Genomic DNA, 18,088 nt, shown 5'->3' with positions numbered 1-18,088 from the left:
GAGAGTATCTAACTTGGCAAAACATTCAAACATATGATCCTCAACCTGTGATCTGAAGTGATACCATCCGGGAAGGGTTGTACTATGTGATACTGCCAAGTGGTTTTTGTTTTTTTAGTGTGCAGCTGAACACAAAATATGGAGTTGGATTTTGTGTGTGTGTGCATTGGAAAGCTAATAACGTGCACTTTGAAAAATGGGCAGGGGGATGAGACACGTTAGGTGTATGTGTTTATTAAGCACTTAAAGGACAGGCAAAGTCAGGGACAGCATGTATAAAAATTATATAAGGGTAGAATGCACTCAGTTTCCACGCTTAAAGAAAACAACAAGCTGCTCAAACCATATTAAAACAACTTCCTTTTGGCTGGAACCTCCTCTTCTGCAGCATCTTCATGTTGATAATGCTCTGTTGCATCCTTATAAATAAAATATTCCTCTTTTTTCATGCCTATTAGTTACTCAGCTAAGGCAGATTCATAAATGAATCATCACTGTATGGTAGGTAAGAACTACTGACCCCTATGGAGAAACCTCCACCGATACAGGGTGTAAGGAAGGAGCAAAACATGCTTTGTGTTCATTTGGCTTTTTTTTTTTTAGTGTGGGGTGTCTGATGGGGAATTCGTGCACTTGGAAAAAGTGCTTTTAAAACAACAACAACCCTGGATTCTGCTGCAGTGGTAGGGCAGCTCAGAAGCCCTATTCAGTCATTCCTCCATGGATCCACTGAAACAGGGCTGAGGAATCTGTGGCCCTCCAGATGGTGTTGGATTCCCACTCCCATCAGCTCCAACTAGCATAGCGAATGGGCAAGAATGATGAGAGTTGTAGTCCAGCAACATATTTTTTTACAAATATTTTTTTTATTTGCAAATTTCAGAAAGAGAGAGAAAAAGAATTAAAAAGTGAAGAAAAGAAAAAGAATAACAATACAAAACCACCATCAACTCACATTACCAATCAGTCAATCCATCTTAGGTTAAATTTATAAATTAATTTAAGCCCTCCAGATGTCCAAATATGTATTCACACGAAACTGACAACTGTAAGAAATATGTTCAAATGTAGGCAGGGCCTCCCTTATACTTCAAGCCTGGAAGGATAAACACCCACTGTCTATTTCACAATGGTAATTCCAGCAAAGTCTAGAGGGCCACAAGTTCCCCACTCCTGCACTAAAAGGATGGAGAGAGGTAGAATCACATTCTATTGACCCCACTTTGACATTACCCTCCCTACTGACCTTATTCCTGACATTCACATGTTGCATGGGACATTTCACACGGTGAGTATTGCTCAATGAGTGGCAATCAGGAACTGAGCTAGTGGGATGTGATCCCACCTCTTTCATCATTTAATGTCTCCCGGTTGTACATGCCATGCTCTTCACACTACAGTGTACTAATTAAATTTTGTGTGGTGAGTCTAACTTACGTTAGTGATTGTGAGAAAATGGCAGGGGATTAGACATTATTATAAATTAATTCTTCTTCTTTAATACGATTTTATTAACCTGTATGTCCCTGTGAGTTCATCATAAGAGTTTTGAATAACTAAGTTTTGACATAATGGGGGAATTGACTGTACATATCTTCATTTGAGAATATGATTAAGTGAATAGAAAATGTCCAGGATTCCCATTATCAGGCAGGTTATTCCTAAATTACAATCATACATGCTACAAGTTTTCCTTACCTTTTATTGAGACAGCAGTAGATAATGGGGTTGTACATGGTAGAACTCATGGCAAGCCAAAAGGTGGCTAGGTAGATTTGCTGAATGTATTTCCACCGGCCCAAGTTCTCATAGATACCAGTTGCTATAAAATAAATGTGGTACGGCAACCAGCAGACTGCAAATGTCATGACGACAACAATCATCATTTTCACCACCTGGAAAAAAGACAGCAATTTTTGAAAACCATACAGAATGAATGTCTTTTAATAATGGAATTTGATTTTTATTTTGAAACAGAATTAAAATACATGGCACACATAACAGAGCAATACAACAAGATCAAAAGAAAAAAATTCACTGATAATATAATTTAGTATATTATGCTTGTGGGATAACTATCACACTGATACATGACATGACATGCACATCATCATCAGGAAAAGGAAAAAATATAGGCACCCATCCATACTTGACTGGAATTTGATCTTCAATTTTGATCTTCAAGGGCTTCCATGTAGGAAATTCACAGAAATCATAATGTCTTTGACATAATCGCTCCTGAATGTCTTTTGTTTTTTGCAACACCAGATTATTAATGTTGCCAACTTGCAGCTGTTAGAATATGAGAGAAATCTATCAACATTCTGGACATATGGATGATGATGATAAGAGACACAGCAGAAAGCTAAACAGAGACAAACGTTTGCCAATATAGTTTTTTTTAAGGCAGCACAGCGCATTCTGATATGGAACTGAGCCAAGGAATGGAGACTGAAATAGTTATCATCATGTTTTCCCCCCTGCATGGCTTCATACCAGCAGTTGCCTTTCTGCAGAGCACATTCTCCCTATTTGTGGCACACACAAAGTGGTATCCAAGAAACTTGTTCCATTTGTGCAAGGATTTATGCTTGTGCAATGGAATCTCTCCCCATCTCCTCGCCCCTGCACATGCCCCACACCCTCTCCAAATCTGCTCTGGAGGGTTGGGAAAAAACCCACAACAGATTTAGGGGGTGCACAGGGGGAGGAAAGGGGGGAAAGTTCTGCTGCTCAAGCAGAAATCTTTGCGCTAATGAAATGAGTTACTTAGCATTACTTTGGATACAAGCCACTGGTCTAAATTGCTAAGGTGGACTTGAGGTACCAATGGATATATGGGTCTGCATTGTGTCAGGGGGCAACCTTCTGAACTTTCCAGGTTTTGGATTCTTTGAGTATGGTGTAGAGCTTAGAGTATCAGACTGGGACCTAGAAGAGCAGGGTTCAAATCCCCAGTCAGCTATGAAGCTCACTGAGTGACTTTGGGCCAGTCACTCTTCTCATCCTTTCTCATAGGGTTGTTGTGAGAATATAATGGGGAAAGTGAGGAACATATACATCACACTGAGCTGCTTGGAGGAAAGGTGGGATATAAATGTATTTAAAATAAATGAAAATATCTAGGGCTGGGCTAAAATGGATGTTTCATGAAAAACTGATTCCCTCTTTAGCAATCATTTGCGGGACAGCTGTAAAATAGGACAAAGGTGCTCTCTCATTCATAGTGAGGACAATTGCTATCACTCTGCTTTGAGATGTTGTCATATAGCCAAATCTGATTGGGTACGTGTTATCATGATGTCATCATGCTGGGTAAATGATTCTTGATTGACTGAATCATGTAGCCAACCCTCTTTCATAAAACAAATTGCATCAAAAGAGCTGCAATGAGGGGTAATGATCAGGAGCATAACACAGTAAAATGGTAAAATTATGCAGTTGAGTTTCCTGCATTTGGGGAAATTGCAGGGGTCAGCACACCCAGAGTGCAATGGATGAGCCTTACCCTGGGAAAACCTCATTCGTGATCAAAGTATCTCCCCTGCCAAGGTTTAGATCTTTTGGATAACCCCCTCTTTTACACAAAAAATGTTTGGCCTTGATAAATGTGGCTTACCCTTTAGTTATTTCATGTGAAATATTTTGCATTAGACTCTTGCTGTCACAGTTTTCTTCAAACCCAAAACTGATTCATGGGTTAACAGGGTTAATTACTGCCTTAGCATACAAAGCAGAATGCACTGGGGGGAATGTAATGGAGTGGCTGAAACAGGCGGACAGAAAAATAACTCTGTCTCTATTTATCTATAGTAGAAAGAACCATCTAATTGTCTGGATAGGTAAGTGCTCCTGATTCACACTGAGACACTATTTTTAAATATCCCCAGGGACAGAAGAGAGACCTGTCCATAGTCATCAGTGAAGAAACTAAATAATGTAATGTAGATGGGACAAATATATCCCTCTCCTCCACAGAATCTACAATGGAGGGGGGAAAACCCAAATGGAGAAAAAAGTGTCCTCAGAAAAGCCCAATCAGAACCAGCATAATTACTGGGCATGGAATGGTGACTGATCTTTTTTGGGGGGGAAGGGAGAAACCGCATACACAAAATTTATATCTGAATCTCAAGGTGGCTGATTTAGTGGCCTCAGTAATTTAAGAAAAAACAATCTGTGTTTGGTTTTCCTAATGACTTGCAATGCTAGATCTGGTCCATGGCTCATGGACCATGAATACAGAATGAATGCTATCTCCCATTCTTTTCATTTTTTCAATTATCTTTTTGTGTTTAAGTTGAAATTGATTTGTTTTTATTTTTAAATCTGCTGCTTTGGGGATCAGCAGATCAAAAAGCCAGTGACAAACAGAATGAATGAATAAAAATGTGGGCTTGACACATAAAGCAACAAAGTGGCTCCTCTCAAGAATGTTTAGATCAGGAGCATTTAAACTTAATTCCTTTCCACTACTTTAAAAGCAATAACCATAAAACAGAATGTGGAATTCATTGTCCAAAGACCCTCAGGGGAGCAGAGAGGATAGCTAAGAAAGAAAAGATCCAGGTTTTGTAATGAATAGGAAGAAAAGAGAAATGTATTCTCTGAGTGATGCAAAATCATATATTTTTTTTCCTAAAAAAGATGAGAAGGAACACTAAAATAAGATGTGGTGGGATAACTCAAAGGGCATCTCTCTCTCCCCCCCCCCCAATGCCTAGAGATGTATAGAGGAGGAAGTGCAGAGATTGGGCATCCTTTGGAAAAACAATACCCTTTCTTTTCATCTTTGGCATATTTGACTGTAAAGGAAAGGACCAATATAAGTAGCACAGCATCTGCTTTGCATGAAGAAGGTCCCAGGTTCAAACCCCAGCATCTCGAGTTGAGCTGGGAGTGTCCCCTGCCTGAAAGCCTGGAGAGCTGCTGCTAGTCAGTGTAGACGGTACTGAGCTAGGTGGACCAATGGTTTGACTTGCTGTAAGGCAAGGTCTTATGTTCCTATGAACATGATTTTAAATGTTAATTTAAATGTCCCAATTTCTCTCTCTCTCTATCTCTCTGGATGATGCCTGATAGCAAAGAAGCCATAAAGCCATGACAAAAAATGTTAAAAGTGAGCTTGTTCATATGTTTCCATGAGCCATGCCTGTGGGCACCTTATGGATTATACCATGATGGAAACCTTTTAATAACTCTTATTCGAGTCCCCCGGAAAGGACTTTGAGTTCTCAGAGTTGTGACTTGCCTGCCCTGGGTCACTGCAAACTCAGTGATCTGCTTTGGTCCTCTTTGTCATATGTAGTTGAACTGACCAAAAAAACACAAAAATATACTCCTGTCCCTCTAAATACTGAAATTGATATTTACTATAGATCCAAGAATTAAGACTTTGTTCAGATAAATCCACACATTCATTAGTACAAATTTCTTTTTTTTTTTACTATCCAAGGTAAGGCACCAGCAACTGAGGGTCAACAGGCCAAATCTAGCCCTCCCGAGTGATGCCATTGTACCCCTTGCCCTATTTCAACCCACAATGGGAAAGGTGAGATGCAGATAAGTATATTTATGCTAAGGTTGCCAGCTCTCCAGTTTCTGACCGGACACTCTGGATATTTGAGGTCCTCTCTGGGTCTCCAGATGAGTCACCTTAATCTCTGGACTCTCCGCTTTCATTTTTTTTAAAATTAAGTTTCTAGGTGGTCTGGTTCACGAAATATACACCAAAACCTCACCCCCCCCGGCAACTTCTGTTAAATGAGCTCATAGCTGGCTGCTCTAACCCCGCCCTTCCAGGTTTGAGCCAATAAGTGTTGACTTCCAGGCAGTACCAAGACCACATTGCAAAGCCTGAACACTGTTGTTTCATAAATTGAATAAGTATATAGCTTTCAGTCTTTTCCTCTCTTGTGAGCAGGAGTCAAACAAGTTTAAATTTTCTTGGGCTGCTAAAGAGGGCAGGGTTTTGAAAACCTTCCCAATATGAAGCTTTAATCCAATATTCACTTTTCTGGGAGAAAAGCTGCAAGGCTAATCCCACATACACGGAGTAAACCCCACTCAATTCAATAGGACTTACTTTTGAGTAGACATGGTTAGGATTGTGCTGTAAATTAATGGAACTTTTGAGTGAACATAGCAAAGAATTGTCTCTGTGTTGTAAATCTGTCTCTCCCCCTCCAATCCTATTTTTAAAGCAATTAGGCAGGGCTTACATAGGTATCACTGCTTTTATCTTGTAGGAAACTAATACTGATTTAAAAAAATGTTCTGCAATGACCAACTGGTTTTGACAATAAGCTATTATATGGGGTGTATGTATTTTTACATCTCCAGTGTGTGTATATATGGAGTCTTCCCAACAACCCTGTGAGGTAGGGTTGATGATTAGAAACCAAGGCAGCTTACAACAGGAAATAATTCCCTTTAAAACCATAAAAACAAGTATAAACAGTTGCAAAACAGCTTAAAGTGGCACAATTCTGAATTTTGGGTGGGGTGAGTGAAGTTTCTTATCACTTGAGATTGCAGTTCCATGCACGCTTTCCTGTTTGAGTAAGCCCCATTGAATACATTGGGACTTCCTTCTGAGTAAACAAACATAGGATTGCACTTCAAATATTTTTAAAGGTTGTGTAAATAATAAACATCTTTGATAATCATGCTTATATAAATATTTCTTTATTTAAAGCACATGACTTTCCCCAAAGAATCCTGGGAAGTGTAGTTTCCCCCTCACAGTTATAGTTCCCACCACCCTTAACAAACTACAGCTCCCATGATTCTGTGGTGGGATTCATGTGCTTCAAATGTGAGTTGAATATGCTTTGAATGAATGGTGTGGATCTGCCCTAGGTATGCTATGCATTCATTAGTTAATTTAAAAGAACAATTTTAAAATATACCTTTTTTAAACAGGGGAAGGGCTGCAGCTCAGTGGTAGGGCATATGCTTTGCATGCAAAGGTCCAAAATTCAATTTCTGGAAAAGACTATTGCCTGGAATCATGGACAGCCAATGCTAGTCCATGTCATCAGTACTGAACTAGATGGTACCAAATGGCCTGAGTCTGTATAAGGCAGATTCCCTTGTTCCTAAAAGTGGAAAGAGACCCAAGGGCCACAGTGAGTGACTCCAAAATTGATTTATGCATTTTATTTACAACATTTATATACTGCTTTATTATAAAAAATCTCAAAGCAGTTTACAGATGGAATTAAAACAATAAAATCATTGGCAAAATCAGTTAAAGACAGGTATTTAAAAACATTCAAAATAATAAAACCAACAATGAGTTAAAAATAGATAAGAAACATAAGAGCTTCTACATGCCTGGGTAGGCTTGCCTAAACAAAAAATGTTTTTAGCAGGTGCTGAAAAAAGTACAATGAAGGCGTCTGCCTAATATCAGTAGGCAGGGAGTTCCAAAGTGTAAGTGCTGCCACATTAAAGGACCGATTTCTTACAAGAGCAGAACAAGTACTGTGTGGCATCCGTAACATGGAAACCACACCTTGAACTTGGCCTGGTAGGAAACTGGCAACCAACCTGATTTCAGAGCAGAGGTATTATGTGCGGATAGGGTCTCACTCATGTCAGCAATCGTGCCACAGCATTCTGCACTACCTGCAGCCCCCGGGTCAGGTTGTGCTGCATGGTGATTTCTGTGACCTTGGTTGACTGGCTGCCAGGAATTTTTAGTTTTCGTTTTTGGTTAGGAATCCTGACTGGTTGTGGGATGCTGAGTTTTCTGCCTTACTCATAGGGATCTTGTGGTTGGTATGGTATTGCATTTAGGAAATCATCATTTGTTTTTCTTTTTCTATTTGCATTTCATTTACCTTGAACCTCACTTCCTTACAGCCATAGAAACAATAACAGTGGTTCCATGCACTCAGCTCAATCCCCTTAAACCCACTGGTGATGTATCTTGTTTGTTGCATGATGGTTTCTTTCTAGTCCCATAGAGGTAAAAGAGAATTCACATACTGGGAAGTGTGGCTACAAGTGTTGTTGTTCCCAAGCTGCTGCCTGTGAAGGTAGACCAAACCATGTGTGTTTTCTCTCTGTCAATTATTACTCACTGGAATTGAGTTGGCTGTCAAAGTGAGTTTATAGCAGCCCACAAGGTAGACAGAAAAGGGTAGAGAATCTTCTTACTCATTTCTCAAACCTCATTCTGAAGTGAAGGGTCAAATCTGTAAAGATTTATTTATTTATTTATTTAATTACATTTCTAGACCGCCCTATAGCAGAAAGCTCTCAGGGCGGTGTACAACAAATAAAATCACAATTAAAATATGAGCAAGTGTGGAAAAAAAAATATATAGTACAATTATAAAAGATGTTTGGAGCAGCCATGTTAAAAGGTAAGGGCAGGGCATTCCAGGCAGGGGGTTGCCAACCCTGCTTAGATAGGGATATCTTTGCAGACGATCCCTAGTCAAGCTTTACCAACTTCACAATCAAACCATATCTACTCAGAAGTAAGTCCTATTGAGTTCTATGGGGCTTAGTAAGTGTGTTTAGAATGGCAGCCTTCAGGGGCATTCATATTTACTCTTGAGTGCTCCTATCACATCTCATTTCTTCCTGCAATGGCCTTCTGGTGACTGGCCTTGCCTGAGGGCACTTAAACCCTCCTTGCCGGAAGCAAGTAGGCTAGATTAAATCTTCCCTACCCAGGCTCCATCTTTTAGCTAAGATTTCCAATCAGAGAAATGTTTTTGTTTGAATTGTATGCTCCAAGCAACTGTGGTTTATTCTTAATGTATCATTCTTAATGACATCACTCAGGCCTGCCCCATAACATTACTAGGGCCCGCCCCTGAAATCTCAGGGTTTGGAATGCTTCTGATCTGGCAACCATAATTTATGCCCATAGAAATTGGCAGCAGGCAATTTTGAGGATGGGACATGGAGACAGGGCTCAGCAACCCCCAAGGTGGCTGTATATCAAAAATAGTTGCTGAGTGGGGGATCTAAGCAATGGGCTGAATAAAGCCATAGAAACAACTAAATACAGTGGAATAGCTTGGTTTGGGGGGCTTAATATGTGTCAGATATATAAACATTCACTCTTCAATATTTATCTGGAAGTGGAGTTGCACATCCTACCCATTCCCATATTTATAATATGCATATGCTGCTCAATAACAAATGCTCTCTGGGTGGTTTACAGTAAACACAGACAGACACACACACACACACAGAGTAAGATTGTAAAAAGGCAATTTAAACACATCTATGAAATTAGAACAGAATAAAACTACAATAAAACCAGCAATTGCAAGGAACATTAGTACAAAGATCTAAAAGTATTACAAGATCTTAAGATTTTAAAAGGTTTTAGGACAAGGCTTGGGAAAATATAAAAGGTCTTCACTTTGTGCTAAAATGACTGCAACCTAGAGTGCAACCACCAAAAAGGCCTTCTGTTGTTTTGATTGTCCCTGCAATTACTATGATTCCTTTTTAATCAATTTTCATGTAAGAAGTTTGGAAACATGTGCTAAATCATTGCTTCATGACTATGAATGTGGAGGATTGGAAGCCTGAGCCTTGGAAGGAATAATACTGCTTTTATCCAGTGCTTCTTTAGCCCCATAAATATAGCCCTGTAGAAAATTACAGCCCCAAAACCCTCCTACAATAATCACAACCTTTATATTTCACTACCAGAGCTTGGAAGATAACTTTAAAAAAGTAATAAATTACAGTTACAATTACAGGGCCCAAAAATAGTAATTACCATTACAATAACAATTGCTCTGAAAGTAATTGATTACTTTACTTTTTCTCAAACGTAATCACTACAATTACATTTCAGTTACTTAAAAATATGCCTCCAGGGTGCTGGCCCTGGCTGCTGCACATCTAAGTAGCCTAATATTCAAAATAAACACACACATACAGAAGTAGGAGAATAATTCTTTTTATCCATAAGATAGCAATGGTGGGCTCTCTGCTGGTAAGAGAGGTGGGGGGGAGGCTGAGGCCACTACTCAGATCTTTGCATGTCAAAACAAGTGCAACCCCCACCCCCACTCAGCCAGCAAGCATAATCTCTCTCACTGAACCACCTCTTGGACCCTGCACTGTCACCAACTAAGGGACACTCACCCAAGCAAACATTTTCCCGTGAGATAGAAAAAAAGTTAAAATCACACACACACACACAAGTTGTCATCTTTTACCTCCACAGTTCTTTATCTCCATTCTGCTGCCCCCTTCTCCTCCTTTATCCATGTTCTTGCCCTCCAGCTCCTTTTTCCCTCCACTCCATTCTTCACCACTACCATCCATTTTTTAAACAATTGTTTTCTCCACCCCACCCTGTCTCACTTTCCACCTCCTCCCTCGTCACCTCCCACCCACCCACAGAGCATGAGGGAAGAGCAACGCTGCACGGAAGCCCAGTTTGAGGCACATGATTTTCATCCACAAATCAGAGGAGCAGAAGACTTCCCCTGCTTCCCCCCCCCCCAAGTAATGCTGAAAAGTAATGCTGGAAACATTACAATTACTCCACAAAAGTAATAAAATTACTCCATTATGATCAAAATGTTACTTGTAACGAATTACTTCCAAGCTCTGTTCACTACACATACAGTACATTTACAGCATACATGTATTTATCATGTTTTCTACCAACAAGAAAGGTAGGTTTTCTCTTAAAGGGCACGCAGCATATTCTTAAGGGAACATATTTAGCTGTTGTTCATGGACGGCTTATTGTCCCATCACTGACTTCTGTTTCAGATTGATGGCTGCCGAGCAGGGATGGGGAACCTGTGCCCCCCCAGATGTTGCTCAACTCCTTCTATCATCGCTGACCATTGGCCATGTTGCTTGGGGCTGATGGCAGCTACCGTTCAACATCTGGAGGGACAAAGGTTCTGCATTCCTGCTGCAAAGACATAAAAGAGATGAAGGAAGCATGACCTCAGTTCCACATCACCAGTTTTGCATTACTTTTTAAAAAAATGTATTTATTAAACTTTTACAATACAAAGGAATAAAGAAAAATAGCATACAAAAATCTGTATGTATTACAGAATTTCCATGAAAAATAAATAAAATAAATGTCAATATAGGGAAAGAAACACAATTAAAATAAGGTGGAATAGAGCATATGCATGTAAAACATTTTCCATTATAAAAGGCAATTCATCTCTTTCAAATATAGGAACTCCATTGACATGTGTTGCATCACGCAGTACTAAATAAAGGTAAAGGGTATAAAGTCTGAAAATAATAAATTGAGTATATAATAATATAATAATAGTAATAATAAATAATAATTGAGTGCTTGCTCAAGTCTGCTGTCCAAGTGCTAAGTGTTGATGGGCACCTATAAAGCCTCTTCAGCTCTCCAGTCTTTAAACTGGACTTGAACCCAGACATCTTTTCAAACAGAGGCATCCTTCAAACACATGGCCACCCTAGCTGATAAATACCCACTCCAGATCTCCTTCCACGTCCAGCCCTGACAACAGTCTTTTATCAGTCTTAAGTTCCAGAAGTGCTGACTTGTCTACAATATGACATCTTTAGTGGACTGAAAAGCAGTACCCAGTCCTGTTGGAAAATTATTATTTCCTCTCATAAATCATCTAGTAATTTTCACGGCAAATTGCATTTCTCCACTCCATTACTCCTGTTCCGAATGGGACAAGAGCTGGCAGGCATATGGCCTCAATCAATCAAAATGATGAAGCTTTTGGTGATAAGTCAAACTGCTCCACTCCGTCTCTTGAATGCTTCTCTTCAGTTCTACTTTTTCCTAAGGAATCAGCAGGTCATTTTTTGATCTGACATCCTGACATTTCAGTTTAACAATCTGAAGTGTAGAAATGAGTGCACTTTTTTCATTATTATTCCCCTGGGCTTGTGTTGATTTTATTTATCTCAGATTATGCCAGAGTTCAAACGGGCAAGAGAAACCCACTCAGTAAGCAGCATCCAAATGTAATCAAGTGCCAGAGAATAGTTACAACTCTGAAAAGAAGAGAAAGGCAAGTATGGTGTAGTGATTAGATTAGAATGTGGCACGAGGACTGGGGCGATCTGGGTTCAAATTCTTATTCAGCCATGGAGCTCAGGTCACATTGTCATAAGCCTTCATGTATAACCCAAGTAGCAGGTGCAAGCAATAAAAATTGATTGAAGATCATCAATTGCATCTGTGAGAACACTATGTATGGGCTTGATCCCATATAGGTTTAAAAAGTATTTATTATTGCTGGTGTTGCTGTGTAGTTTGTTTATTTTTTAGCTTGTGTGTCGCAAAAGAGCAAACAAGGTTTTTGGAAAAAGGGTTTCACTGCTCCCCCCCCCCCCATGTAAGCAGTGTGACTCTACAAGAGTTTAATAACAGAGAATAGGGAGATAAGGTGTCCCGGAAGGCAGCCAACATTTTGTTATATTTGTAAACATCTGATAACTTCTGATATCAGTTGAAACAGCTGCTGGAACACCATTTAACACAACTTAAGACGTTCTGTTTTGGGGTGAGTCTGAGAGACGTAGCAACCAGAATCACCAGAGAGGCACACCTGGTTAACTAGTTGAGCCAACTAGTTAACAAAAAGTTTAGTTAGTCACACTTGCTGTCTCTGGCAGATGACATGTAGAGGCAGCATGGAGAGATGGCTCTCTGATAAGAAAGTGTATAAAAATCCCAGCCCCGCTAGGCTCAGGACCCATCTCTGTCTGGAGGTTGGTTGAAGAATGCAGGTATGATATGCCATCTATGTCATTTGATGGGTGAGATGTATTTCCATGTACTTCATAACCATGGCTCTGTAACAAGACTTTGAGTTTAACTCAGTCCTTTCATCTATTGTAACTTAAGTAACTTGTACCTTCAAGGTCTTATCCTATGATGTTATACAGCAACCTCTTTCTTGCTGATTTGTATTCTTATATTCTATTTCTGCTATGATCGCTAAAGACACTTAGAATGCACTTTAATAGTTGTAGTGTGCAAGATATGAATAAGTAGCATATAAGACTATTCTGCTGTCTAAGTCTAACTCCCAAAAAGAAAAGTTATGGTACTTCCCAAGACCCAAGACTCCTTGGGAGGGTTCTCTTTATCTAAAATTGACCTACTTTTTGACAACTGCTGTTGGGAACCTGCGAGCTTATATTCAACATATAAGGACTCTGAATAGATATGGATAAAGGGACAAAGAAAGAACCCTTGACCCTGGTCATTCATAGGAAAGGGGGCCAGCCTTGCCACTATCAACTACCAAGATACAGGTGTGGCTGATAATTAGATGATGTCAGCATGAGTCAGCAGATGGTATTGAGACCAATGGTGGGCAAACAGTATAAAAAGTAGGGATGGGATTTGCCCCCACCCTGCTAATCTGCTGTGCCCCACTCACCCCCGGCATCACGGAGGAGGAGGCAGGAGAGAAGGGGCTTTCCCCAGGTGGAAGAATAGAGCAGCTGTGGCTGCAAAGCCACCTGCAGCAAGGCCAGACTGCAGAGAAGGAACAGGAAGAGAAGGCGCCACACCACAGGGCAAGCAACAGGCTGCAGGCTAGGGTGGGCAAAAATCTGCTTAATTCCAACTGCGGGATGGCAGTGGTCAGAATTAAATGGATATTCACCCATTGTCGCCTGTTGCTTGCTCTGTGGTGTGGCGACTCCTCTTCCTCTTCTTCCTCCTCCACAGTCTAGCCCTGCTGGGGAGGCTTTTGTCATGACTGCTGTTCTATTCTTCCATCCAGGGAGGGACCCTTCTCTCTTACCTCCTCCTTCTCCATGATGCCAGGGGTGAGCAGGGCGGAGTGGATCAGTAGCGGGGGTGGGGGGAGCAAGCCTCAGGGGGAAATCAGTCATTGGAACTTCTCCATGGACAAGGATTGCAATATGTGCTGTGGCTGCCTGGCCCTTGGAGCACATCTGTTACAGCCATGGGCTTCCCAGTAACTGAAGGGATGTAAGTTGTACAGCATCTGCCTGTTCCTTTCTGATCCATCTGTATGATTAAAATCTTGCCTCTCCCCTTAAATAAAATCTGGGAACGGAATCAACCTGGTGTGCCCCATTGCCTTGTTTCAATCCTGAAAGAACCTCTGCCCCCTGGCAGAATAGGCACCTGGTTTCTAATTAGGTGGAGGAAGAGGAGCTGACTGAAGCTGTGGCATGCTGTGCCAGTGATTGGTGAGAGATCCCCTTTACCCTACAAAGGGCATCTTGCAGCATGTAGATCCAAAGAAGACACCAGGCTTAATCATTTTCCTGGAATGTAGATGGGGTACCTGGGGTGCATTGGGGAGCCTTGGACACTCCTGCCATGGCATTTATAGGGAGGCAGTGCTTTTCTTGTGATGGTACTCACTGATATGGCATACCATCCCCTCTTTTTTTGCTGCCCTTGACAGCTATTTTAGGCTGGCACCCATGGCACTTTTATCAAGATATGAGTACTGTCACCTTATTTTTTGGGGGGAAAAAGCACTGTAGGGAAGAATAAAAAGGAAGATCAGATGAGAATAAAAATGTCGCAGAACAGAATCCTCTGTTCTTAATGTAATTGCTGGCATAAGTAATAACAATAAAAACAACACCCACAACATAACTGAGCTATCATTATCAAAGCGATCTTTGTCTCAAGAAGAAAACTGCAGTGTTGCTATCTTCACAGAGCAACTCAGTGATAAACTGTTTCTTTGACCCTTGGGGTATGTTGCTTTTTAATCGCCTCTTGAAACTTGTGTGGAAACTGGCATTGATGGGCCCAAATAAAATACTGAATGCTTGCAAAGGCTAAAAGCTTAGAAGTACATATCTTCTTCGATTCGAAAGTAATACTGGTTCAGGGATATTTGTGAATCAGCTCCAATGGTTCCATTGACATTCTGCCCACAATCAAGTACTGAAATTAAATCGCAGAAAAAAGAAATTATATAATGAGAACAAATTGTACAATCAGGGTTGTAGCGATAAGGAAAATGTGGTTCACCCTTTTTCAACTTTGACTGTTATTTTAAAACTGAGATTGGATTAGAGTATGATAAAGTGCATTGAGTTTGGCCAGTGAAATTAGCACACAATAATCAGTGGAATAATCAGGCTGAGGTCTGAATGCAAAGATGCTCAATGATTTGAGGCCAGAAGTAGTCTGCTACAATGACAAAATACTCTCATCGTATTTTTAATTCCAATTTCTGCCAACCACACCTGTTAACTTCACAGGAAGATGGGAACATGATTGAGAAAGATTAAATCCAGGCAAGCTTGGGAGGGGAAAACTAATTGCAGGAAGCTGGTTGGAACTGACTAATAAAAAAGAGAGTTGATATCACATGACAGGAAGTTACTTGACAGTTAAGGGAGCATACCATAACTCTAGCCTAATAAATACATTGTTTAACACAACTAGAGGGAATCTCCCTACAAACCCTGCAGAGGCAGCACAGTAGGGACGGGGGAGAAATTTGATGCAGTTTGCATTAAAAGGTGAATCTATTAAATTCACATTGATGCAGAAGTGTGAAGAACTGAATTTAAGACTGGAAAAAGGAGAAATGGTAAGAACTGCAGTTGACAGATCCTTCTATCCTTAGGTGCCAGTGAGCTTGAATTGGAAGCTCTAAAGCAGTGGTGGATCGCATGTGGCAGTCCTCAGCCTACTTTCATGTAGCCCTTGGTAGGCTGGCAAGATCTAAGACAGGATAAGACTCCTGTGAAAGTTGTGTGGAAGAGGGAATTTAAGCAGGCATGGCTTTTCATGCTAGTTACACCTGCTGAAACTCTCTCTTTTAGACACCTATTAAAGGCGGAGGAGCCTGCCCTCTTTTCTACCTGGCCACCGTAACTCTCACCCTAATCTCAAATGCCCTCTGAAAACAATCATTTCAGACCTCTGACGAGCAATCTGGCCTCCCCGAGCAGGTTGCTGGGTGGGTGGGTGGAGCCTTGCCCAACTAACTTTGGTTTTAGCTCCATCCACTGCTGACATGTGATCCTTGACAAATTACCCCCAAGGGAATGATCTCTTCAACAGGAAAGAAAAAGAGCTGCACATAGGGTTGCCAGGTTCAGGGCCTGAGACTGATCCTGTATCTTTAGGAGAAGAGAAAGTCAGCCAAGGGCAGGTGTTCTTGCAACATTATAATGGAAAAAACCACAAGGTGGAATTCTCCCTTCCCCCTGCACAACTTTTAAAGATACAGCAAGCAAGGGGTCTTCTGTATCTTTAAAGGTTGTGCGGGGGGGGGGGAGGGAGAATTCCACCTTGTGGTTTTTTCCATTACAGAGTTGCAAGAACACCTGCACTTGGCTGACTTTCTCTTCTCCTAAAGATACAGGATCAGTCTCAGGCCCTGAACTTGACAACCCTAGCTGCACATCTGTGCTCTAAAGGCATGGATTCTTGAAAGCTGAGAGGTTGAGCTAAAGATGAAGGGTGGAACTACACATTGTAAGGTAACTATAGGGCAAATCTGTCAGTTTTGGTTTCTTTCACTTTCTCATTTTTCCAATCTTAGGTTCAATTCTCCACATTTCCACATCATATTTTGATTTTTTTAAAAAAAATCTTCCTGAAAATTCATCTGCATTTTAGTATGAATGTCTCCTAATATGCACATTTTTGCATGAAATGTTTCCTAATACAATGCATTTTTATGTTCTTTTCAGTAATATATGCATGTATATGGACACTTTATGTTAGTATAAATGTTGTATGCAGTGCATGCCTGGAGAGAGCTACACTGCAAAATTCTGAGAAGTGCACATTTCAAAGGATGGCTGTGTTTTGATTTGCATATTGTTTTGCAAAGGGCAAATTAGGAAGGTTCTCCTTTAAATGCAAAGTTAAATTAAATTTCTCCCCCCATCTCTAAGTGCAGATCAAAACCAGCTGCAGGTTGTGGAGGAACTTCGGGAGGATGTCCTTATCCTCAGCTGGCCTGCTCCCTGAGTGGGCTCGTCACTTCACTGTTGATCCTATTTGCTTGCTGTCTCACTTTGGCCCAATATAGTCCCCCCCATTTTATCCTCACAACAACCCTGTGAGGTAGGTTAGGCTGAGAGACAGTGACTGGCCCAAGGTTGCCCAGTGAGCTTCATGGCTGAATGGGAATTTGAACCCTGGTCTTCCAGGTCCAAGATCCTCCATGGTGCAGAGTGGTAAGCGGACGTAACGCAGCCAAAGCTCTGCTCACGGCCGGAGTTCGATTCTAATGAAAGGAGGAAGTTGAATCTCCGGTAAAAGGGGCCGAGGTCCACACAGCCTTCCTTCCATCTGTGGTAGGTAAAATGAGTACCTGGCATATGTTGGGGGGTAAAGAAAGGCCGGGGATGGAACTGGCAATCCCACCCCATACATATGGTCTGCCTAGTAAATGTCACAAGATGTCACCCTAAGAGTCAGAAACGACTCACACTACAAGTGCGGGGACACCTTTACCTTTTTACCTCCCAGGTCCCAGTCCAACACTGTAACCACTGTACCAAATATTGTACTTTCCAGAGGACAGAACCTTTTTTCATGGTGCCCTCTATTTGTACGGCTGTTTGGCTGGAGCATGAAGAAGGGGCCTCCTGAAGTTGTCCATCAACAGGACAGCAGACCAGGACAGCAGACTGAGCAGGCAGGCAACACAGATCCCTTGGTCACAGGAGATATATCTCCATTTAAACTGGAGTAATTGGATAGTATTCAATTCTAGTCTTACTCAATTCTAGTCAGAGTAAACCCACTGAACTTAATAAACATAACTAACTCAGATGCATTAATTTCAATGGGTCTACTCTGAGTAGGCCTTAATATGATGATGGGCTCCTTCTAGGAGGAAGGGCAGGATATAATAATAACAATAATAATAATAATATCCTGCCCTTTCTCCAAGAAGGACTCTAGGGTGGCAAACAAAAACACTAAAAGCTCTACAAGCCATCTTAAAAACAAAAGACTTCAAAACATATTAAACAAAACATCTTTAGAAAATATTAAAACATCTTTAAAAAAAACACAGACTGAGATAAGGTTTCTACTTAAAAGGCTTGTTGAAAGAGGAAGGTCTTCAGTAGGTGCCGAAAAGATAATAGAGATGGT

General features: G+C 40.9%; 1 protein-coding gene and 1 non-coding gene across 2 annotated transcripts in view; both read right to left on the bottom strand.

Annotated features, from left to right (window-relative positions):
• Window positions 1–18,088, bottom strand: part of TACR3 (tachykinin receptor 3) — an 80,077-nt gene that overhangs the window by 10,856 nt on the left and 51,133 nt on the right. The window contains exon 4 of the mRNA XM_061582945.1: window positions 1,699–1,895. Coding sequence (XP_061438929.1) covers window positions 1,699–1,895 — 197 coding nt within the window. The remainder of the gene's footprint in view (window positions 1–1,698; window positions 1,896–18,088) is intronic.
• LOC133364702 (U1 spliceosomal RNA) lies at window positions 3,397–3,556 on the bottom strand. Its single transcript, XR_009758005.1, has one exon. It is a non-coding gene; the product is annotated as a U1 spliceosomal RNA (small nuclear RNA).

This window comes from Rhineura floridana, chromosome 9, assembly GCF_030035675.1.
Source record: "Rhineura floridana isolate rRhiFlo1 chromosome 9, rRhiFlo1.hap2, whole genome shotgun sequence".
Taxonomy (NCBI): Eukaryota; Metazoa; Chordata; class Lepidosauria; order Squamata; family Rhineuridae; genus Rhineura; species Rhineura floridana.
Note: the sequence above shows the minus strand (reverse complement) of the source record. Positions and strands in the feature narration are given on the sequence as shown.